The sequence below is a fragment of the Salvelinus namaycush genome, chromosome 22 (assembly GCF_016432855.1).
Source record: "Salvelinus namaycush isolate Seneca chromosome 22, SaNama_1.0, whole genome shotgun sequence".
Classification (NCBI taxonomy): Eukaryota; Metazoa; Chordata; class Actinopteri; order Salmoniformes; family Salmonidae; genus Salvelinus; species Salvelinus namaycush.
Genome location: NC_052328.1, coordinates 5,227,885 through 5,252,812, shown reverse-complemented (window position 1 = coordinate 5,252,812; position 24,928 = coordinate 5,227,885). Strand labels below are relative to the sequence as shown.

The 24,928-nt window shown below is 41.5% G+C and overlaps 1 protein-coding gene across 1 annotated transcript; it reads right to left on the bottom strand.

Moving 5' to 3' along the window:
- Positions 1-22,496: 22,496 nt before the first annotated feature.
- LOC120017359 (gamma-crystallin S-1-like) lies at positions 22,497-24,439 on the bottom strand. The gene is made up of 3 exons (XM_038960109.1): positions 24,431-24,439; positions 23,698-23,940; positions 22,497-22,784 (listed from the first exon to the last, which is right to left on the bottom strand). The coding sequence occupies exons 1-3, from the start codon at positions 24,437-24,439 to the stop codon at positions 22,497-22,499; spliced, it is 540 nt and encodes a 179-aa protein (XP_038816037.1).
- Between the last annotated feature and the right edge of the window lie 489 nt (positions 24,440-24,928).

Here is a 24,928-nt window from a genome sequence, read left to right as displayed (position 1 = left end):
AGTCAAAATGTTTATTTTAGACAACGTTTTCACCAAACAAGGTAAACTTAGATTTGCTCTGTGTTTAAGCTATAGCTACATTCAAATGAATCCTTTGGTAATAGGAACAAATCTAGCCTATTGCCAATGTTATCTGATAATCTATGACTTAATGGCAACATCGAATGTCCACCGAGTGACTATGTCTTTGCGAATCAAAAATATGTTGCCTGCATACACGCTGTAGTCAACCATATGCCCTGTATGTCCCCCGACACCACCACAATGTTTGAGAGATGTTGGTGTTGTAGAAATTACATTTTATAGTGAACAATAACTTTTTGGCACATCCAGTGGGCAGAAACAGTGCAATTACCACATTCGGACACTTGAGAGGTGGAAAGTGTCAGGACCCGGTGTGAGAAACAGTCACTGATAGTCGGCAGAACCCAGAAGATGAGGCAGACACAGCAGTACTAGAGACGGTGGTTTAATCAAGGTAAAAGATCTTCAGGCTAAAATAAAAATCCACAACGTCAAAAGTAAAGCCAAGAGAAAAAAATAAATATCCTCCAAAATACAATGAAAATCCACAAAGTGGTAAGAACAGCAGGGAAAAAACAAACCTTAAAAAGAATAATCAAAAATAAACAAGAACAAAAACCAGAGTACCTCAGGAAAATCCAACTAGAGAAATAAATGTTCACAGCATGGCTGGGGCTGGGTGCTAACATACAAACACAGAGCAAAGAACTGAGGAACACTAAGGGTTTAAATACCTACAAGGAAATGAGGCACAGGTGCAATTAATAACTATAACAAGGGAAAAACAAAAGGTTCAAAAAGGCGCAATGGGGGCATCTAGTGACCAAAACCTGAATAGTCCTGGCCAAAACCTGACAGAAAGGACACTTGAATGTACCCTGGACACCCCATAACACCATCACAATGTTAGAGTGAGGTTGATATGGTAGACATTGTGTTTTTATACTGAACATATAGCATTTAGGGATTGCACATATGTAATAGCACTGGAACTATCTAATTTACAGACATACAGTATGTCACTTTGGAGAGGTTTAGGGACACTTGGAAATGTCCCGTGACCACACCTGACACCACTTACTAAACTATCTGCCCATTTCTAGTTGTTAGGTCTATCAATCCCATTTTTTGGTGATATTGTTCACATGTTGTTGAAGCCATCTGATGTGTTTCCAGCTCTAGTCATCAATAATTAACTTACAGCTTGTCAATGAAAGATTACTTTCAAAATAAAAATCTATTTTTAAAAAGTTATTTTGTGTGTGCTTGATCTTGTGTATTCTGAACTATGTACCTCCTATCTATTTTCTGATCGCTTCCCCATAATCTCCCAGATGTCTTCTTTCCAAATATATATATATATAATACGTTTTTGCATGTCAGAATCATGTAATTACACATGAATAGTAGTTACTTATGGGTATGTCTACTTAGGCAGAAATCTACTTTTTGCAATTACATTTAAGAGGTTTTTAATTCACTTGCAACCTGCATTCAGAATGACTGCAAGGGTATGGCAAATGAAATACTGAGACTACCTCAATCATGTAACTGGAACAGCCATCTCAGTAACGGGTGCAATAAATTCAATTACTAACAGATTTGACTCGTTTGAAAGAAAACTGTATGCTAATTATCTTTGTGTACCATTAAATGAATCAACCAAGCAAGGTACATGCAAAAACACAGATAATACAGTAAAACAAACAATTCTGAAAATCTCCCTGCAATAAAGCATGCTGAGAAATGTAGAACCCTTCTTGCCTCCCAAATAATCCTTCCTGACTTCCAAAGAATCATAAAATAACCCTTCCTCCAAAATAGTTTCTTAGGATGGTAAAGGTTCCCTTTGCCTTACAAAGAGCCCCTTTGGAACACTTTTTTCTAATATTGTACACCTGTAGAAATGTCAAGTTACTTATTTCTTGGATGAGAGATTTGCTGGTGCCTCTGAGGAGGTCGATCTCTTGGATACGGCTCTCCATGCTCTACCTCTTGGACTCCAGCCACTGTGTGATATACAGGACCAGTCACAAGTTTGGACACACTCATTCAAGGATTTTTCTTTATTTTTATTATTTTCTACATTGTAGAAAAATAGTGAAGACATCAAAACTATAAAATAACACAGACGGAATCATGTAGTAACCAACAAAGTGTTAAACAAATCAAAATGTATTTTATATTTGAGATTCTTCAAAGTAGCCACCCTTTGCCTTGATGAGAGCTTTGCACACTCTTGGCATTCTCTCAACCAGCTTCACCTGGAATGCTTTTCCAACAGTCTTGAAGGAGTTCCCACATATGCTGAGCACTTGTTGGCTGCTTTTCCTTCACTCTGCGGTCCAACTCATCCCAAACCATCTCAATTGGGTTGAGGTCGGGTGATTGTGGAGGCCAGGTCATCTGATGCAGCACTCCCTCACTTTCCTTCTCGGTCAAATAGCCCTTACACAGCCTGGAGGTGTGTTGGGTCATTGTCCTGTTGAAAAACAAATGATAGTCCCACTAAGCGCAAACCAGATGGGATGGCGTATCGCTGCAGAATGCTGTGGTAGTCATGCTGGTTAAGTGTGCCTTGAATTCTAAATAAATCACCGACAGTGTCACCAGCAAAGCACCCCCCACACCATCACACCTCCTCCTCCATGCTTCACGGTGAGAACCACACATGCGGAGATCATCCGTTCACCTACTCTGTCTCACAAAGACACGGCAGTTGGAACCAAAAATCTCAAATTTGGACTCATAAGACAAAAGGACAGATTTCCATCGGTCTAATTGTCACATCTGCTCCTGCTACGCCCTCTAGTGTTCACCCGGTGTCTTCTTGACCTGCAGTTACTCCCCTGTACACTCTCTCTCTCTTCCTCTTCCTCTCTGTGTGATTGTGTGGTTGGAGACAGGTGTGCTGGAGTCAGAGCAGATTCCTATCAGCTGCAACTCGTTCCATAATCAAGACCTCTACAAATACTCAGTCCTGCCACTTCCACTCTACCAGATCGTAATCTCTGCACAGTCAGTTCATGATTCTAGCCATTTATGATTATTCAAGATCCTGTTACTCTGCTGTGCCTGTTTTCCTGCCTGACACTGTTTATCCTCTCATTGCAGTTACCGCTCTGTCTCTGGCTCCTGTCTCCTGTTCCACATCTCACCACCCAACCACCTTACTCTGGATTTTCTCACCACCACTACCTTGGATTCCCCTCAGGACCTGTTTACCCTGTTCTACTCAGCTAACTCCAACCTCAGTCTCCACATCTGTTTTTTCTGCAAATCATCCAAACTTCCCCAGATCTGCACTCCATATCTCCCTGTGTAACAATAAATATGTTGGTTCATTTATCCCTGTTTCCTGATCTGTCTGCTCTTGGGTTCCCGTGTCGCTCTGCTTAACACTAATTTCCATTGCTTGTTTCTTGGCCCAAACAAGTATTTTCTTCTTATTGGTGTCCTTTAGTAGTGGTTTCTTTGCAGCAATTCGACCATAAAGGACTGATTCACGCAGTCTCCTCTGAACAGTTGACGTTGAGATGTCTCTGCTACTTGAACATTGTGAAGCATTTATTTGGAATGCAATTTCTGAGGCTTGTGACTCTAATGAACATCCTTTGCAGCAGAGGTAACTCTGGGTATTCCTTTCCTGTGGCAGTCGTCATGAGAGACAGTTTCGTCATAGCACTTGATGGTTTTTGCGACTGCACTTGAAGAAACTTTCAAAGTTCTTGACATTTTCCGTATTGACTGACCTTTGTCTTAAAGTAATGATGGATTGTTTCTCTTTGCTTATTTTAGTTGTTCTTGCCATAATGTGGACTTGGTCTTTTACCAAATAGGGACATCTTCTGTATACCACCCCTACCTTGTCACAACACAACTGATTGGCTCAAACGCAGTAAGGAGGAAAGAAATTCCACATTAACAAGGCACACCTCTTAATTTAAATGCATTCCAGGTGACTACCTCATGAAGCTGGTTGAGAAAATGCCAAGTGTGCAAAGCTGTCGTCAAGGCAAAGGTTGACTACTTTGAAGAATCTCAAATATAAAATATATTTTGATTTGTTTAACACTTTTTTGGTTACTACATGATTCCATATGTGTTATTTCATAATTTTGATGTCTTCACTATTATTCTGCAATGTAGAAAATAATTAAAAATAAAGAAAAATCCTGGAATGAGTAGGTGTCCAAACTTTTGACTTTACTGTACATCTCCTCTGTTTCCAGTATCTCCATTATCAGCCACTCATCTTCCTCAATCCCAGCCCTAATCCAGCAGTACTTCTCCGAGATTCAATCCCTGTAGGCTTTAGCAGAGTGCTACAAGAGTGTGACAACAATATGAGAGACTGTGAGAACGTACTGTATTGTATAATATCAAGCTGTGATATTGAAAATGAGAAGGGTTGTGATTATGCATTTACTTCACAGTAATTACAACTGGAGATAGCCATCTTAAGAGGATATTTATTGAAATGGATGCATTGCCATATCTTCATCATGAAGGGGTTTGTCCACAGTATTTACCATAGTCTTTGTGTACAGTCACTCCAAGTCCTTAATTGCATATTTTGCAACTCTCCTCCTCTTCAGCAGCTGGCTCATATTGGCCTCCAACATGTTCTACAGATAGAGATACAACAGACCCATTCAAGAAGGATAGGCCATAGGTACATAACAAAAAAAAACAGATGGTAAGGTTAAAGGTAATATTTTCATGGAGCAAATTCTATTATTGAATGACATCTTTGATAAGCCTGGTCCCAAGTCTGTTGGTGAGGTCTTGCTAACTCCTATGATAATTGTCATGTTTGGCTATAGGCTACTACAGCATGAACAGATCTGAGACCAGGCTAGTCTTTAGGTCTACATCACAGTGTGTTTTCACCTTGTGTTCTGGGTAGGCTTCCTGCAGCTGAACAGCCTGGTGGTTCTTTTACAGGCCGACCAGAACACAGAGGAACACGCAGGCACCCGCTCCTCCATACAGAACAGCTTCAGCTCCAGGGATGGGCAAAAATGACAAAATATAATTACAAAATGCCATAAAGATCAATGTATCAAAATAAAAAATACATGTATTTTTGTATTTTAAAGTACTTCAATACATTTGCAGGTAGCCGGGCTGAACAGCAACAACATTCTCAGTACGACTGTGATATGTTGTTGTTTATCTACCTTATGTAACGGCTGTCTTCGGGTGAAAGAGAGGAGGACCAAAATGCAGCGTGATGATAATCCATATTTTAATTAGGATAATTAAATGACGAACAAAAACAACAAACTGACAGAAGGAACCGAAAACGCTACAGTCCTGAACAGATGAACACACGATGAACACACGAACAGGAACAATCACCCACAAACAAACAGTGTAAACAGGCTACCTTAATATGGTTCCCAATCAGAGACAATGACAAACACCTGCCTCTGATTGAGAACCATATTAGGCCAAACAACAAACACAACATAGAAACACAAAACATAGAATGCCCACCCAGCTCACGTCCTGACCAACTAAACAAAGACTTAACAAAGGAAATAAGGTCAGGAACGTGACAACTTAGTTGAATGCACTGACTTTATGTCACTGGATAAGTGACTGCTAAATTACCTAAATGTAAATGTGAAAATTAACATACAAAAATAAACTGCAAAGCACACTGGGTATTATTATTGGCCTTGTTCTGGGGCGGCGCGTATTAGAATACTACTCAGCATGTTTTGCAATTGTTCATTTTTACATATACATTTAGTTAATTTAGCAGACACTTTTATCACACCATAGTGCCATCATAGTTTTGATACCAATGCAGGTTGAAAGGGGGCCACACAATTTTGAACCAAAAAAGAATTTAAAAAAAATATTGAAAGTATTTTGAAAATACAAAATACATTGGAGTGTAGTTCAGCCCAGTGTAATACAAATTAGAAAATATTCAGAAGTAATTGAAATACATATCTGAAATACATGTTACAAAAATACTGCCCATCTCCGCTCGCAGTGCTCCCAGCCCTTCAGGGAGAGGGGGTCCTCAGTCACCTCCACCAGGTTGTGTCCCCTCAGTGCTGCCCTCTGCTGGTGGAGAAGGGCATGTGCCTCGCACAGGTATGCAGAAGTAAGACAGCCACACTGCCAGTAAGACAGCCACACTGCCATGGCCTTGCTGCTATGCAGTGAACACAGAAGCTGATGATGGCGATTGTGATGTCCCTGCTGGGTTAAAAACAACTAAATTTGGGTAAATATTGGACAGAACTCATGTTGGATTATTTTGACCCAGCTGGGCTGGGTTGTTGATGTTGGGCTATTGAGCTATGATCCACTGGGTCAGACCAGAAGACTTGAGGTGTGGCTTAGTAAGGGCGAGGCATTCAGATAGTTATTCTTTGCCACCCATGAGAGTAAATGTAATTCCGGTTGAACGCTGAGACTTTTGTATCTTAATCCCCTTGTTGGGATAGTTACTACTTTGTTATAACATGTAAATAACATTATTAACTTCTTACGGCTGAGATCCCGTTAACGGGATCGACTTGACAACAGCCAGTGAATGGGGCATGGCGCCAAATTCAAACAGAAATCTCATAATTAAAATTCCTCAAACATACAAGTATTTTACACCATTTTAAAGATAAACTTGTTGTTAATCCCACCACAGTGTCCGATTTCAAAAAGGCTTTACGACGAAAGCAAACCATCTGATTATGTTAGGTCAGTACCTAGTCACAGAAAAACACAGAGGAGTCACAAAAAGCTGAAATAGAGATAAAATGAATCACTTCATGTTACACAATACATGTATGTTTTGTTCGATAAAGTTCATATTTATATCCAAAAATCTTAGTTTACATTGGCACGTAATGTTTTGCCTCCAAAACATCCGGTGATTTTGCAGAGAGCCACATCAATTTACAGAAATACTCATAATACACATTGATAAAAGATACAAGTGTTTTACATGGAACTTTAGATAAACTTCTCCTTAATACAACCGCTGTGTCAGATTTCAAAAAAACTTTACGGAGAAAGCACACTATGCAATAATCTGAGTACAGTGCTCAGACACAAAAACAAGCCATACAGGTACCCGCCATGTTGTGGAGTCAACAGAAGTCAGAAATAGCATTATAAATATTCACTTACCTTTGATGATCTTCATCAGAATGCACTCCCAGGAATCCCAGTTTCACAATAAATGTTTGCTTTGTTCGATAAAGTCCATAATTTATGTCCAAATACCTCCTTTTTGTTAGCGTGTTTAGTTCAAAAATCCAAATTCATGACGCGCAGGCCAGACGAAAAGTCAAAAGATTCCATTACAGTTCGTAGAAACATGTCAAACGATGTATAGAATCAATCTTTAGGATGTTTTTAACATAAATCTTCAATAATGTTTCAACCGAAGAATTCCTTTGTCTTTAGAAACGAAAAGGAACGCAGCTACCTCTCACGGGGGTGCGCCTGAGTGAGCTCATGGCAATCTGCCAGACACCTGGTTGAAACAGCTCTCATTCCCTCATCCTTCACAGTAGAAGCCTGAAACAAGGTTCTAAAGACTGTTGACATTTAGTGGAAGCCTTAGGAAGTGCAATATGACCCCATAGACACTGTATATTGGATAGACAAACCTCAGATTTCCCACTTCCTGGTTGGATTTTTTCTCAGGTTTTTGCCTGCCATATGAGTTCTGTTATACTCACAGACATAATTCAAACAGTTTTAGAAACTTCAGAGTGTTTTCTATCCAAATCTACTAATAATATGCATATCTTAGCTTCTGGGCCTGAGTAGCAGGCAGTTTACTCTGGGCACCTTATTCATCCAAGCTACTCAATACTGCCCCCAGCCGTAAGAAGTTAATTTTATATTAAAATGGGTCATGTGCAAAAATATAGAAGAAAAATCAAAAAATGCAGCGTAAAAATTTAACATGATGAACATGAATTATATTTACTCTCACGGGTGGCCAAAAATAACAATCTGAAAGCCACACCCCCAATAGGCCACGCCTTTGGATTAACCAAACATTAGTTAAATGAACCATCAATTGGGTTTTTATTAATTTTCATGGTGGGTTGACCCAGCAGATGGGTCTTTTTTAAAGGTTTTGAACAGTCATTCTGATTACCATGTAAAATAGCCTTTTGAGTGACTAAAATATCATCCATAATACATTTTGTTGTGTTACAGCTCGAAATTCAAAATAGATAAAAAATCATCTCTCACCATAATGACATGGTGAAAACGTTTTTAGAAATGTTTGAACATTTATTTAAATACAGAAACATTTACATAAGTAAGTATTCACACCCCTGAGTCAATACATGTTAGAATCACCTAAACAGAGATTACAGCTGTAAGTCTTTCTGGGTGTCTCTAAGAGTTTTGCACACATGGATTGTACAATATTTGGACATTATTCTTAAAAAGATTCTTCAAGCTCTGTCAAGTTGATCAGTGCTAGACAGCCATTTTCAAGTCTTGCCATAGATTTTCAAGTCGATAAAGGCAACAAAAATATTCAATGTTGTCATGGTAAGCAACTCCAGGGGTATATTTGGCCTTGTGTTTTAGGTTATTGTCCTGCTGAAAGGTGAATTTGACTCCCAGTGTCTGTTGGAAAGCAGACTGAACCAGGTTTTCCTTTAGGAACGCTTTGTATTCACGACATAAATGTAAATTCTTTGCCACGTAGTTTTACTTTAGTGCCTTATTGCAAACAGGATCCATGTTTAGGAATATTTTTTATCTGTACAGGCTTCTTTCTTTTCACTCTGTCGTTTAGCTTATTATTGTGGAGTCACCACAATGTTGTTGATCCATCCTCAGTTCTCCTATCACAGACATTAAACCCTGTAACTATTTTAATGTCACCATTGACCTCATGGTGAAATCCCCGAGCGGTTTCCTTCCTCTCTGGCAACTGAGCTAGGAAAGACACCTCTATCTTTGTTGTCAGGTGTGCTCCCTCTCCGGCCTCTAGGTCACCAGGCTGCTCGTTAAGGCGCACACCTGTCACCATCGGTACGCGCAATATGACACTCACCTGGACTCCATCACCTCCTTGATTACCTGCCCTATATATATATGTCACTCCCCTTGGTTCCTTCCCCAGGCTTCATTATCTCTATTTCTGTTTCATGTCTGTGCGTCTTTCGTGTTTGGATTGTGGTGCGTTTTTCCATTAAAACACTCACTCCCTGAACTTGCTTCCCGATTCTCAGCGCACAACGTTACATTTGTAGTGACTGGGTGTATTGATACACCATCCGAAAGTGTCATTAATAACTTCACCATGCTCAAAGAGATATTTAATGTCTGCTTTTTTACCCATCTACCAATATGTGCCCTTCTTTGCGAGGCATTGGAAAACCTCCCTGGTCTTTGTGGCTGATTCTGTGTTTGAAATTCACTGCTCGACTGAGGGACCATACAGATAATTGTATATATGTGGGGTACAGAAATGAGGTAAAAAAGGTCATTAAAAAATCATGTTAAACACTATTATTGCAAACAGAGTGAGTCCATGTCACTTATTATGTGACTTGTTAAGCATATTTTAATTCCTGAACTTATTTAGGCTTGCGATAACAAAGGGGTTGAATACTTATTGACTCAAGACATTTCAGCTTTTCATTTTTAATTCATTTGTAAAAATGTCTGGAAACATATGGGGTATTGTGTGTAGGCCAGTTGTCACGTTCCTGACCTGTTTTCTGTTAGTTTTGTATGTGTTAGTTGGTCAGGACGTGAGTTTGGGTGGGCAGTCTATGTTTTCTGTTTCTATGTTGGTTTAAAGGGTGACCTAATATGGCTCTCAATTAGAGGCAGGTGTTTTTCATTTCCTCTGATTGAGAGTCATATTAAGGTAGGTGTTTTCACACTGTTTGTTGTGGGTGGTTGTCTCCTGTGTTAGTGTATGTCTATGTTGCACCATACGGGACTGTTTCGGTTTGTTTGTTCATTTTGTTCGTTCTGTATTTTATGTAGTCATTTCCCTGTTCGTGCGTTCTTCGTGTTTCATGTAAGTTCTTACGTCCAGGTTTGTCTACATTCGTTTTGTTATTTTGTTAGTTAATTCAAGTATAGTTCGTTTTTTGTCTTCGTTGTTTTGTTGTGTCTAAATAAATATCACGTCGAAGTATCACGCTGCGTCTTGGTTCAATCCATGCTCCTCCTCTTCGGATGAAGAGGAAGAGGAGAACCGTTACACCAGTGACATACAATCTCAATTTAATACATTTTAGATTCAGCCTGTAACACAACAAAATGTGGAAAAAGTCAAGGGGTGTGAAGGCTTTATATTTAAATTAGGTCAGAGAATATCTTGTTCCCATTGGTGTACTAAAATGAGCGTTAGAGTGATGTCACCCTATCCTCTTAATAATCCCGCCTCCTGAATCAAAATGTTTGACATGGTGGAGGGGACAAGTAACTTTATGATTCAACTTTATCAATGTAGAAACAACAGCCATTTTTCATACTTTGGTCGTCATACTTTGATCTGGTTTCATCCAAATACTGTATCATCAAATTTCATGAAAAATTATTTTGACTATACCTGAACTTTAACTTAATCCATAGGTTATTTTCAGGAGGCTTGGCTTTCATATAGGTATTTGTTTGACCACCCGTGAGACTAAATTACATTACTATTCATACTGTTATGTTTGTACCCTGCAAATTTAAATTACCCTTCTATATTTTTGCACATTATATTTATTTATATACAAGATGGCCGCCTCGCTTGGCGTTCCTAGGAAACTGTAGTATTTAGTTTTTTTGTGTGTTATTTCTTACATTGTTACCCCAGGAAATCTTAAGTTTTATTACATGCAGTCGGGAGGAACCATTGGATATAAGAGCAACGTCAACTCACCAACATTACGACCAGGAATACGACTTTCCCCAAGCAGATCCTCTGTTTGGCCCACCAACCAGGACAATGGATCGGATCCCAGTAGGCACCCAAAACAACTGCGCCGCAGAAGGGGCAGACGGAGCGGTCTTCTGGTCAGGCTCCGTAGATGCGCACATCGCGCACCGCTCCTGAGCATACTACAATGTCTAGTCTCTTGACAACAAGGTAGACGAAATCCGAGCAAGAGTTGCCTTCCAGAGAGACAGAGACTGTAACGTTCTTTGTTTCACGGAAACATGGCTCACTCGAGACACGCTATCGGAGTCGGTACAGCCACCTGGTTTCTTCACGCATCGCGCCGACAGAAACAAGCATCTCTCTGGTAAGAAGAAGGGCGGGGGTGTATGCCTTATGACTAACGAGACATGGTGTGATCATAACAACATACAGGAACTCAAGTCCTTTTCTTCACCTGACTTAGAATTCCTCACAATCAAATGCCGACCGCATTATCTACCAAGAGAATTCTCTTCGATCATAATCACAGTCGTGTATATTCCCCCCCAAGCAGACACATCAACGGCCCTGAAATAACTTAATTCGACTCTATGTCAACTGGAAACCACATATCCTGAGGCTGCATTTATTGTAGCTGGGGATTTTAACAAGGCTAATCTGAAAACAAGGCTCCCTAAATTCTATCAGCATATGGATTGCGCGACCCGGGCTGGCAAAACCCTAGATCATTGTTATTCCAACTTCCGCGACGAATATAAGGCCCTCCCCCGCCCTCCTTTCGGAAAAGCTGACCACTACTCCATTTTGTTGCTCCCAGCCTATAGACAGAAACTAAAACAGGAAGCACCCGCACTCAGGTCTGTTCAACGCTGGCCCGACCAATCGGATTCCACGCTTCAAGATTGCTTCGATCACGTGGACTGGGATATGTTCCGCATAGCGCGAACAACAACATTGATGAATACGCTGATTCGGTGAGTGAGTTTATTAGCAAGTGCATCGGTGATGTTGTACCCACAGCATCTATTAAAACATTCCCCAACCAGAAACCGTGGAATGATGGCAGCATTCGAGCAAAACTGAAAGCGTGAACCACTGCTTTTAATCAGGGCAAGGTGACCGGAAACATGACTGAATACAAACAGTGTAGCTATTCCCTCTGCAAGGCAATCAAACAAGCTAAGCGTCAGTATAGAGACAAAGTAGAGTCGTAATTCAATGGCTCAGACACGAGAGGTATGTGGCAGGGTCTACAGTCAATCACGGACTACAAAAGAAAAACCAGCCCGTCGCGGACCACGATGTCTTGCTCCCAGACAGACTAAACAAATTCTTTGCTCGCTTTGAGGACAATACAGTGCCATTGACACCGCCCGCTACCAAAACCTGTGGGCTCTCCTTCACTGCAGCCAAGTAAAAGTAAAACATTTAAACGTGTTAACCCTCGCAAGGCTGCAGGCCCAGACGGCATCCCCAGCCGCGTCCTCAGAGCATGCACAGACCAGCTGGCTGGTGTGTTTACGGACATATTCAATCAATCCTTATCCCAGTCTGCTGTTCCCACATGCTTCAAGAGGGCCACCGTTGTTCCTGTTCCCAAGAAAGCTATGGTAACTGAGCTAAATAACTACCGCCCCGTAGCACTCACGTCCGTCATCATGAACTGCTGTGAGAGACTAGTCAAGAACCATATCACCTCCACCCTACCTGACACCCACTCCAATTTGCTTACCGCCCCAATATGTCCACAGACAATGCAATCACACTGCACACTGCCCAAACCCATCTGGACAAGAGGAATACCTATGTAAGAATGCTGTTCATCAACTACAGCTCAGCATTTAACACCATAGACCCTCCAAACTCGTCATTAAGCTCGAGACTCTGGGTCTCGACACCGCTCTGTGCAACTGGGTCCTGGACTTCCTGACGGGCCGCACCCAGGTGGTGAGGGTAGGTAACATCATCTCCACCCCGCTGATCCTCACCACAGGAGCCCCACAAGGGTGCTTCTACACCTGCATTGCTTGCTGTTTGGGGTTTTAGGCTGGGTTTCTGTACAGCACTTCGAGATATTAGCTGATGTACGAAGGGCTATATAAAATAAACTTGATTTGATTTGCGTTCTCAGCCCTCTCCTGTACTCCCTGTTCACCCACGACTGCGTGGCCATGCACACCTCCAACTCAATCATCAAGTTTGCAGACGACACTACAGTGGTAGGCATGATTACCAACAACGACGAGACGGCCTACAGGGAGGAGGTGAGGGCCCTCGGAGTGTGGTGTTAGGAAAGTAACCTCACACTCAATGTCAACAAAACAAAGGAGATGATCGTGGACTTCAGGAAACAGCAGAGGGAGCAGCCCCCTATCCACATCGACGGGACAGTAGTGGAGAGGGTGGAAAGTTTTAAGTTCCTCGGCGTACACATCACGGACAAACTGAAATGGTCCACCCACACAGACAGCGTGGTGAAGAAGGCGCAGCAGCGCCTCTTCAACCTCAGGAGGCTAAAGAAATTCGGCTTGTCACCAAAAACACTCAAACTTTTACAGATGCACAATCGAGAGCATGCTGTCGGGCTGTATCACCGCCTGGTACGGCAACTGCTCTGCCCATAACGGTAAGGCTCTCCAGAGGGTAGTGAGGTCTGCACAACGCATCACCGGGGGCAAACTACCTGCCATCCAAGACACCTACACCACCCGATGTCACAGGAAGGCCAACAAGATCATCAAGGACAACAACCGCCACTGCCTGTTCACCCCGCTATCATCCAGAAGGTGAGGTCAGTACAGGTGCATCAAAGCGGGGACCGAGAGACTGAAAAACAGCTTCTATCTCAAAGCCATCAGACTGTTAAACAGCCATCACTAACATTGAGTGGCTGCTGCCAACATACTGACTCAACTCTAGCCAACACATGCCAGCATAGCTGACCTAAGTTGTAAATATAGAAAAAAGGTTATGCCTGGAAATGTGTGTCTTTCAAATCTTGGAATATTCTCAAAACATTACTGTCCATGATATCGGCAATTTTATGGATCCACATTTGGACCATTGGGGGATGCAAAACGCTGCACTCCAGATCGTAGGGCGTTATTATGAAATATTGGAGTATGGGCATGCCATTTGAATTGCAAGTTACATTGTTTAAAATGTTTGCACCAAATAGAAATAGTGTGAGCAATAATGGGACCAAAGCGTAGTTGACATTGTTTAAGGGATATATCAGTGAAAACCACCTTTTCCAGGGCAATAGGAGACACCATATTTCTCTATACTCAGCCAGGGGGCGGAAGAATCAAATCATGTGTAAACCAATTCAGGATGGGACGAAATGCTAATGCCTGGAAATACAATTAATATTTTGGTACGAATAGTCCTCCTATGTATTTGCCTCTTTGCAAGTTTGTTAATTTTATCCGGGCTCACTTACCTTGCCATATACATTTTTAAACCGTACTATGGATTTTTATCCCAATAGCCAGAAGTAGGATACAAGGGAAGCATTGAACTACAGAAATTCAGCCTTGGCAATATATTCATTTTGACAATACATATTGTGCCAGTTCTAGAAACTGGGATATTAAACCATCTATTGATGTCTGACTGAATTGATTTGAGTGTTCTGTTCAAGTTTCTGGCATAGGTTTTATCTAAGAAAGGAAACATGTATATCCCAAATATTTAAGATGAGAAACAATTGGGATTCCATAAGTCCTCCACCGGTGTCTTGAGATGCAGTAGGACAGATTTGGTTCGATTTATTGGCATATAGTATTTTAATCATATTCATGAAATTGGAGCCAAGTCCCATATGTTCCAAAACTGACCAAAGATATGATCATTCTAGTCTATCAAAAGCTTTTTCCTGCATCGAGAGATAGAACTTCCCAAGCTTCCCAAAACTTCCCAGTTAATTTTAACAATATGCTGTTCAGAGAATCAAAAATATGTACAATCATAAAGCGAGAGACGTTCCAGAGGGGATCATATTCATTTTCTTTCAATTAACGATACATTTAAGGAACGTGATTCTGCCTTCTTGGTCTTCGCCTTTACCAAGGATGGTGTTTGAGTTTCTTATGCATCATTATTATTACACCTTTAGTTCTGTTTGGGGCTGATTAAAAAGAAGCCCGTTTGTACAAATGGTTCTCTATTCTGTGTGTCCTTTTGGAGCAGGTGTGTTTTTTAAGCATTGCTATATCAATATGGTTTCTTGCTAAAATACCAAGACAGCTGGAACGTGTGATAGGAATATTAAGGCTTTTCAAATTACAGAAGATATTGGCTAGTGTTGCCATTGTTTTCCTAAAGTGTAATCTTAAAAAAATAACATCTTTACTGTTGATAAGCCAATGGATGTAGAATAAAAGTAGGGCCCACAGGGAAACCCACACATTGGTCGCTCCCCACTCAGAAGACTCTCTCTATAAATGAATTCCCCCTTCCCTGCTCCCCCTTCCCAAGCCTCCTTCCTCTCTAGCTCCCTATTGTTTACAAATATACATAGACCGTCACCCCTCGTCTTACCACAGGCCGCTGTTCTATTCTGCCGAAAAAGCTTAAAACCCAGCAGCTGTATGGGCTGTATTTTGTCGTTCAGCCACGAATCGGTGAAACATAAGTTATTACAGTTTTTAATATCCCGTTGGTAGGATATACGTGATCGTAGTTCGTCTATTTTATTATCGATTGATTGTACGTTGGCTAATAGGACCGATGGTAAAAGTAGATTACCCTCTCCTTACAAGGCACCCGGACCTTAGTCCCCGATACCTCCGTCTCTTTCTCCTGCGAATGACGGGGATGAGGGCCTTGTCGGGCGTCTGAAGTAAATCCTTCCCTCCCGACTTGAAGAAAAAGTATTCCTCCAGTACGGGGTGAGTAATCACTGTCCCGATATCTTTTTAGGGATAGGGGGCAGTATTCGGAAGTTTGGATGACTGAGGTGCCCAAAGTAAACTGCCTGTTACTCAGGCCCAGAAGCTGTGATATGCATATAATTGGTAGATTCGGATAGAAAACACTCTAACGTTTCCAAAACTGTTACAGTATTGTCTGTGAGTATAACAGAACCGATATGGCAGGCAAAAAGCTGAGGAAAATCCATCCAGGAAGTGGGATATTTTTGATGTGGGTACTTTTCAATGGAATGCCTATACAGTATGTAATGGGTTAGGACCCAGATTGCAGTTCCTGTGGCTTCCACTAGATGTCAACAGTCTTTAGACATTGTTTCAGGCTTGTATTCTGAAAAATGAGGAAGAATGAGACCATTTTGTAAGTGGACTGTAGAATGAAACAGAGCTGGTTTGCGTGCGTGACCGATTGCGCGCCCTTTGTTGTTTTCCTTTCTATAGAATACGCTATTGTCCGGTTGAAATATTATCAATTATTATTTAGAGACTCGTGTGACTGCAAACAGATGAAGATCATCAAAGGTAAGTGATACATTTTATCGCTATTTCTGACTTTCGAGACTCCTCTACTTGGCTTGAAAATGTTTGTATGCTTTTGTAAGCGGGGCGCTGTCCTCAGATAATCGCATGGTATGCTTTCGGCGTCAAGCCTTTTTGAAATCTGACACAGCGGCTGGATTAACAAGAAGTTAATCTTTAAGCTGATGTATAACACTTGTATCTTTTATGATGCTTATTATGAGTATTTCTGTATTTTGAATTTGGCGCTCTGCAATTTCACCGGATGTTGTCGAGGTGGGTTGCTAGCGGAACGCCTATCCCAGACAGGATATCCAGAAGCTCTTTTCAGTCATAAGACACGGTGGCAGAAACATTATGTACAAAATAAGTTACAAATAACGCGAAAAAACATACACAATAGCACAATTGGTTACGGGATCGTAAAACGGCAGCCATCTTCTTCGGCGCCATGTTGGCAGAACTGGAACACGCCGTCGTACAGATCAATACAGAGCATCCCAAACATGCTCAATGGGTGACATGTCTTGTGAGTATGCAGGCCATGGAAGAACTGGGACATTTTCAGCTTCCAGGATTTGTGTACAGATCCTTACGACGTGGGGCGGTGCATTATCATATTGAAACATCATGATGAATGGCACAACAATGGGCCTCAGGATCTCGCCATGGTATCTCTGTACATTCAAATTGCCATCGATTAAATTATGGTTTTGTTCATTGTCCGTAGCTTATGCCTGCCCATACCATAACCCCACCGCCGCCATGGGGCACTCTGTTCACAACATTGACATCAGCTAACTGCTCGCCCACACAACGCCATACACGTACAGTTGAAACTGGGATTCATCCGTGAAGAACGCACTTCTCCAGCGTGCCGGTGGCCATCAAAGGTGAACGTTTGCCAACTGAAGTCGGTTATGACGACGAACTGCAGTCAAGTCAAGATCCTGGTGAAGATGACGAGCACGCAGATGAGCTTCCCTGAGACGGTTTCTGACAGTTTGTGCAGAAATTATTTGGTTGTACAAACCCACAGTTTCATCACCTGTCCGGTTGGCTGGTCTCTGGTGAAGAAGCCGGATGTGGAAGTCATAGGCTGGGCCGTTCAATGATGATCAAAACGTAGACCAATACTCTCTAGAAGATCTGTTAATTAAGAGAAGTACAAAAGCGGCAAAAATTTGACAGCAGAAAAAGATAAGTCGCCATGACTAGGCGTGGATTTGCCAGAGAACAGCTCCGGCGAAATTAACACCATTAGCGAGGACGTAATTACCCCCGCTCTCACTCGAAACCCTGTCCAGGGCCTGCCCGATCAAAAAACAAGCCCCTATTTGACTATAGACCCAGTTACAAATGTTGCGACACACAAGGTAAACCACATCACAATTGCCCATTCCACTCAAACTCCGATAAGTCGATCTCTTTTCACCATGAACACAAATCACACATCACAATGCCGCAAACAATTACTCCACTTTGTGGGGAATATGACTACAAAACACAACTCTGAAAGTCGCTACCTGGAAAGAGTTCTGGAAGACTGCTTAACCTGTGACGCGCTAACTGATTTGGGCTTGACAATATTGCTAATCTCTAAAACATAATTTTTATGATCTCAAAAGTGCTGTGAAACCAGCTAAAAGTTGGTTAAAAACGGAACGACGCAACACTAAACTTCGAGGTTTCACTCAGACTACCTCACCTCTCACAATGCGATTCAGGCTGAAACTACACTTCCAAGACGTATCGCTTCTTCACCCTGTGTATGTTACCAGCCTCGAAACTGAACACCTGCTACTCAGAGCAGACTTGGATCGTTTGGTCCTACTGATGGATTGGGAAAAACAACCAATTGTGGTCACAAGTAACCATGCCGTCTCCACTGACCACACTGTCTTTTCCTAAATCAAATCAAATCAAATCAAATTTTATGCGCCAAATACAACAAGTGCAGACCTTACAGTGAAATGCTTACTTACCGACAGTGCAGTTTCAAAAAATACGGATAAGAATAAGAGATGAAAGTAACAAGTAATTAAAGAGCAGCAGTAAAAAATAACAATAAAGCTGGCTGCAACACAGTTATCCACAAGGAGTATCTGTCAACAGGACCCCTTGGGAAAAAGACGTTTCGATACCTCTTGGTGCAAAATCTGACTCAAGCAGACATTACGATATCTCGTCACAATTCAATCAGCAAACTTGATAGAATATTATTTCCATGATTTCGAGCCAGCAGTCCCTGTGAGTGAGCAAAAGACTCATCCTTGGAGTCATGTCATACTGTACCTAAGATGAACTTCTCTTGTCCTTCAGATACTTCTGCAAGCACCGCGGCCGTATGAGGAAACAAAGCATCACCATTCAGAGTGGACTCTGCTTCCAATGATACATGTTCCGCTTTGAGTGGGACTAAAACACCTTACAATGAAACTAACTTTCCACCTCCACCCCAATAATCATTCCTTGCCATGTGTAGTCTCAACTACAATTCAACTAGTAAAATGCTCTAATCATGTGTTCTGGTAGGATAACATTACGAAAGCAATTGGTAGGGTAGCTGGTCCCCTTGGGTACCAGTACCAATGCCAGCAACAGTCAGTCCAGCCACAGTCAGTAAGAAGGTTAGAGACCTAACAATTCGAATTGCCCTTGATAACAGCAACAGATGAGGTAGTAGTAACTCAGATTGCAACACGTGGAAAGGAATCTCCAAAACACTCTTCTGAAGGTCAACACACATGCTGCTAATAACTAGAACCAACCCTCCATTCAGGAGGAAAATTTCATGAACCATGATCACACCGCGTAACGACTGGTTCAGTGCTTATGGAGTACTTTTGTCGTGAGGTTAGCTCCTCCGTGGATAACATGGCTATGAATAAGAGTCCTTCATACCTATCGCCACTACAATGGTGAAGACACATTGACTTGAAGTAAAACCACCACAGGTCCCCTTGGCATATGACTTGAGGTCGGCACTGACTCTTACTGACACACGGTCATTGACATGGAAATGATCTGATGACGTCAGACTCGTTCTGCCCAGGTTGCAGCCTCACAGGATACTTGGTTTTCTTGCCCTTGGCATGTGCGCTTGTGCAAGCATAAACGCACATGCACAACGGAACATTTAATAAGGATTTATACTAGGATCACTTAACTAAGGGTCCGAGCAAAATACCAGCCTTGGTAAAGTTGTAAATATACCCTGAAGCCCCTTTGACTCTACAGCTACATTTATCACCAGTTTCTCCCCAGAGGTCCGTAGGTCATCCCTGTAGACTGTCCGAAGCTAGTGCCTTACAGCTGTAGCCTTATCATGTAGTTATCAACTTAGGATAGTGCCCTTAGCAACACACCACTAAGTAGGATCACCCTAGATATGACATCAGACAAAATGCCATGATAGAGTCATTTAGCCAAAACCATGGACATATATAGAATAGGGAAAACTGCAAAATATTTTTTTAATACATTTTAGAATAAGGCTGTAGCATAATACAATGTGGAAAAAGTCAAATGGTCTGAATACTTTCCGAATGCACTGTATCTGTAAGGTCCTTCAGTCAAGTAACACATTTCAAACACAGATTCAACCACAAATACCAGGGGTGTTATCCAAAGCCTCGCAAAGAAGGGCACCTATTAGTAGAAGGGGGAAAAAAACAAAAAAAAGCACACATTGAATATGAATTGATAGTTCACCTCTCTGTGTTCTTTTATTTTGTAAAAGGGTATGTTGTAACCATGTGTTCAAGCTAATCAAAGCAACGTTTATTTATGATACAGCGTAGTGTAAGCTACACAACGCAATGAAATGCCTACTCGCAACTAAAGCTCTCTTCGCAAGCAGTGCAATGATACATAATGTATATGTATTTGTATTTACAATAGGCCACTTAGTCGTAGGCCTGTTAGACTACAATGCAAATTGTTGTTTTTTCCTAAACTGGCTGAATGGTTGAGCTATCATTAAGCTATCCTTCAGCATCACAAGTTGGTTCAACTTCTTTCACATTATTGCACGATCCTGGCACTGTCCTTTTATAACCACGAAGAGTGCTCCAATCGTTTAAAATAACACTCACCAAGATCTGTTGCCTACGCCTAATTGTCCTCCTACTCCTCACTTATTATTATTATTATTATTATTATTATTGTTATCATTACAAATAGAAGACGATCACTTCTCACAGTGGTGCTCGTTTAGTAAAGTTAGATCAAAGCTGAATCAATGTCTCGCAAGATGACATAACGATTCATTTGTATTTTACCGAACAGAATATAATAGCATAGCATAGTAGGCCTATAACGTTACTGTCACGTCAAAAACACCTAATTTCTAATGAGATTTTAGGATGGTTAGTTGAAGCTGAATAGTAATAAAAATATATATATATTGGTGTTTGAGCGTATTACCAATATAACATTTTCTTGAGACAATATGTGTGGGCATAGGCAGACATTGCAATTGAAGGATGCATTTTATGCATATTCTATAAGAGGGCTCTCCAACCTTGTTCCTGGAGAGCTACCATCCTGTAGGTTTTCATTCCAACCCTAATCTAGCGCATCTGTTTCTAATAATGAGTTGGTTTATAAAATGAATTAGATTAGTTACAACTGGGGTTGGAGTGGAAACCTACAGGAATTATATAATGATAGTCTATTCAATAGGCTACATCTGTCGGTACAAACTTTGATTGAGGAGATTATGACGTCATTTGCATCGTAATAAAGTATGTTAGTAAATGTGTGTGTTGAAGGTGAATACCCGTTAGGATGTGGAGGACCTGTGTAGACTAGATAAGATGGTAGACCTGATCATCCCTCGAGGGTCGTCCCAGCTGGTCAGAGACATTCAGAGAACTGCCAAGGGCATCCCTGTGCCGGGACACAGTGAGGGCATCTGCCATGTCTGCATCGACTCTGAGGCCTGCATCAAAAAGGCTATCGACATTATTACTCCATTGTTTACAAACAACAACAACATTAACAAACAATGTATAGCTTCACCATATGTGTAAAACTATCTTGTGGATGTCATGAACTGTCAGTCCTTGCATTTAGAGTTTCCATCTATCTGAAAAACGAATCCCAGATTGTAGCTTTTGTTGACATTAGATCATGTACTCATTCATACACCCAGTCCTCAAAGTGAAGGGTAGTCTGATAAATGTTCTCTCTCTGCAGTCAATTGTTGTAAGGACAGACACTTGGAGACGAGAAGCAAGTACACGGAGTGAACATTTAATTAATAAACAGACATGAAACAGGACAGGACAGTGTCTGGACATGAAAAACATAACGACATTAATGCTGACACGGGGAAAACTGAGGAACAGACAGATATAGAGGGGGCAATCAACCAAGTGAAGGAGTCCAGGGGAGTCCAATATTGCTCTGATGTGCGTAATGATGGTGACAGGTGTGTGTAATGATGGGCAGCCTGGCGTCCTCGAGTGCCAGGGAGGGGGAGCGGGAGCAGGCGTGACAATTGTGGGAAACAGCTTACTGTATGTCTTATTTATTTCAATTGGTAAAGCATCTCACTGGCCAATTCAATGGGATATTTCACTTCAAAATGTAAGTTTGTCAGATGTTTTCAGACCTTATGTTGTAGACAACAAAAGAGAAAGTATTCTAATGTTGAGATATGTGCACATCCCTCTTTGATTTTAAATGTAATGTACCTTTAACTATACAGTAGAGCTACAGGTAACTCACAAAATAAAGTAAACACCAACATTAATTATCTTAATAGGGCATTGGGCCACCACGAGCCGGAACGGCGTCAATGCGCATTGGCATAGATTCTACAAGTGTCTGGAACTCTATTTGAGGGATGTGACACCATTCTTCCACAAGAAATTCCATCATTTGATGTTTTGTTGAAAGCCTTCTAAATGCTCTTTGTACAACTACACCAGGATTCCAAGACACTGCTTTCTTACTTCTGCCCAGTCATATTATCATCCAGTGATACTAATTCTTAAAGGACAATCTCCCTATTCCCTGACACCAACCATATGTTGAGATTGGCTCATTTAGTCAACCCCTGTACAGAATTATACAGGCTTTTAGAGAGATCTAGCCTGGCTGGAGAGAGATCTAGAGACTCTGCTTTATTGGTTGGTTTGCTTCAGCTCTATGACGCGACGCACTGAGCCACTGGTGGAGCTCATGCTGCCCCAGTCGCTGTGCTTGTTGTACTCGCCAGGGCGTAGGAAGTACTGACGACCCCTGTAGTTGGGGTGCTCGTGGAGGATCCAGTAGCCCTCCATGACATTGCAGGATGAGATGTCTCTCAGGTGGAAGCGGTCCTGCAGGTTGGGACAGTCGTCGCTCAGCTCCATCATCTTGCCCCCGAAGTCTGATCTCTCAAAGATCTTCATCCTGTAGTTTCCGTTATACTGCGCGAGGAGAAAATGGATTCACTTTACCGAACTGAAATAATGGTTTTCTATATCAGACTTTTAGGTCTGAACACTCAGTATGAAGGCTCCCTAGGTACACACAATATTGTCATAACAATTATGTAAGGTGTTCTAATCAGTCATGACAGCTGATGTACATTTATAGGAATCTTGAATCTGAATCTGACAACAATCTGACAGTTACATTTAAGCCTGTATTGATTCAAACAAAATCGTTGTTTTGGTCAATTTCAATTGGCAAGGCATACCTCGTACAAACATTCCTAAATAATAGTTTGTATTTGTATTTATTATGGATCCCCATCCCCATGCCAAGGCAGCAGCTACTCTTCCTGGGGTCCAGCAAAATTAAGGCAATTTGGAAAACATTACAATACGTTCATAAAAGATTTCCCAATATATTAATTGTGTGCCCTCAGGCCTTTACTCTACTACCACATATGTATAACACAGAATCCATGTGTACATGTGTGTATAGTACATATGTTATCGTATGTTTGTATGCATGTGTCTATTTTTTTGTGTTGCTTCACAGTCCCCGCTGTTCCATAAGGTGTATTTTTATCTGTTTTTTAAATCTTCATGTAGTCATGGCTCTATGTAGTACTGTGCGCCTCCCATAGTCTGTTCTGGACTTGGGGACTGTGAAGAGACCTCTGGTGGTATGTCTTGTGGGGTACGCATGGGTGTTCGAGTTCAAAACAGACAGCTCGGTGCATTCAACATGTCAACACCTCTCATAAATACAAGTTTTTTGTCAAGTCAATTGCCTATGCACCCATGTCTAACTTGTGTCAGCTGTCATAACTGTTTATGAAGGTATAACAGATGCAAGAGCATTTGCTTGTGCTATGTCGTGTCATGTCAGTCAAGGTGAAGTTGTTCTCACAGCAGGGATGACGCGACAGGAGCGGATGCAGTCGTTGAAGCCGGACCAGCGGTGGTGGTCGGGGTACTTCCCCCTTGTCAGCATATACTGGTACCCAGAATAGTTAGACTTCTCATAGGCCACCCAGCACCCACTGTCCACCCGGATGGAGTTACACCGGGAGAAGTGGGAGTGCATGTCAGCGCAGTCCCCACTGCACTCATAGTGGCGTCCCTCAAAGTTCCTGCCCTCGTAGAAGATGATCTGAACAGAGAGCCTCTAAAGTTAATGGGAATACAGGCAGAAGCACATCTCTAGATTTGAATGAAAGCCTCTAAAGTAATGGGAATACAAGCACAAACACATCTCTACATCAAACTAGCTTAGAACCTTCTTTCTGGGTGAAAAACACCTCTTTATGTGGATGTACACATGAAATTGACATTGCAAGTATTTTTGAGAGTGGCACAAAGGATAGGAGAACCCCTCAAGTACTATTTTCCTAGCCTGGTCCCAGATCTGTATGTGCTGACCTATTGCCATGGTCATTGTCAATGCCATGCCAAACAACTGCTACAGGAGTTGGGTATTCAGCACAATCATATCTGGAACCAGGCAACAATTTTCCTGGGATCGTACAACAATTATGATTTCACACAAAACCCTTATGACTAAACCTGAACTTGAATTGCGATAGACTTGAAAGGCAGTCTTGTAATGTTTTTTTTTTAGGTCAATGATATGTTCTGCTTACCTTACCCATCATGACTGTGTAGGTCAACAGGACAGGCCTGTCCTCGTCCCAGAGCCTTTTATGTGTCCGAAAAAAAGGACAGAGCATTGTTAGTAAAATCAGGTGAGTTATCATGTCAGCACAAACTGTTCTATATATCTGCCCCCATGACACTAAGCACATGTCAACCTCATGCTCCCTTTAGATTGAATTCCATTGTCATATAAATCCAGTCAGACTCTTTTCTAGGCCCAGACAATAGAGTTGCACACTGGTTTGGTCCTGAGAAAAACATGACTCGGGAACAGGTTTGAAAAAGGTTAGTTGCAAAACTGGACTTCAATCACAAACATCTTCATCTCACAAACATCTGCCCCCTACCTGCCCTACTCTAACAGCCATATTTAAATCATTCTGAATGATGACTTTGGTGTATAATAATCTTTGTTCATCTATATATTCTCATATAGACTGTAGTGTATTTACATATTTCTATGTGCCTGTACATATCCAACAAAC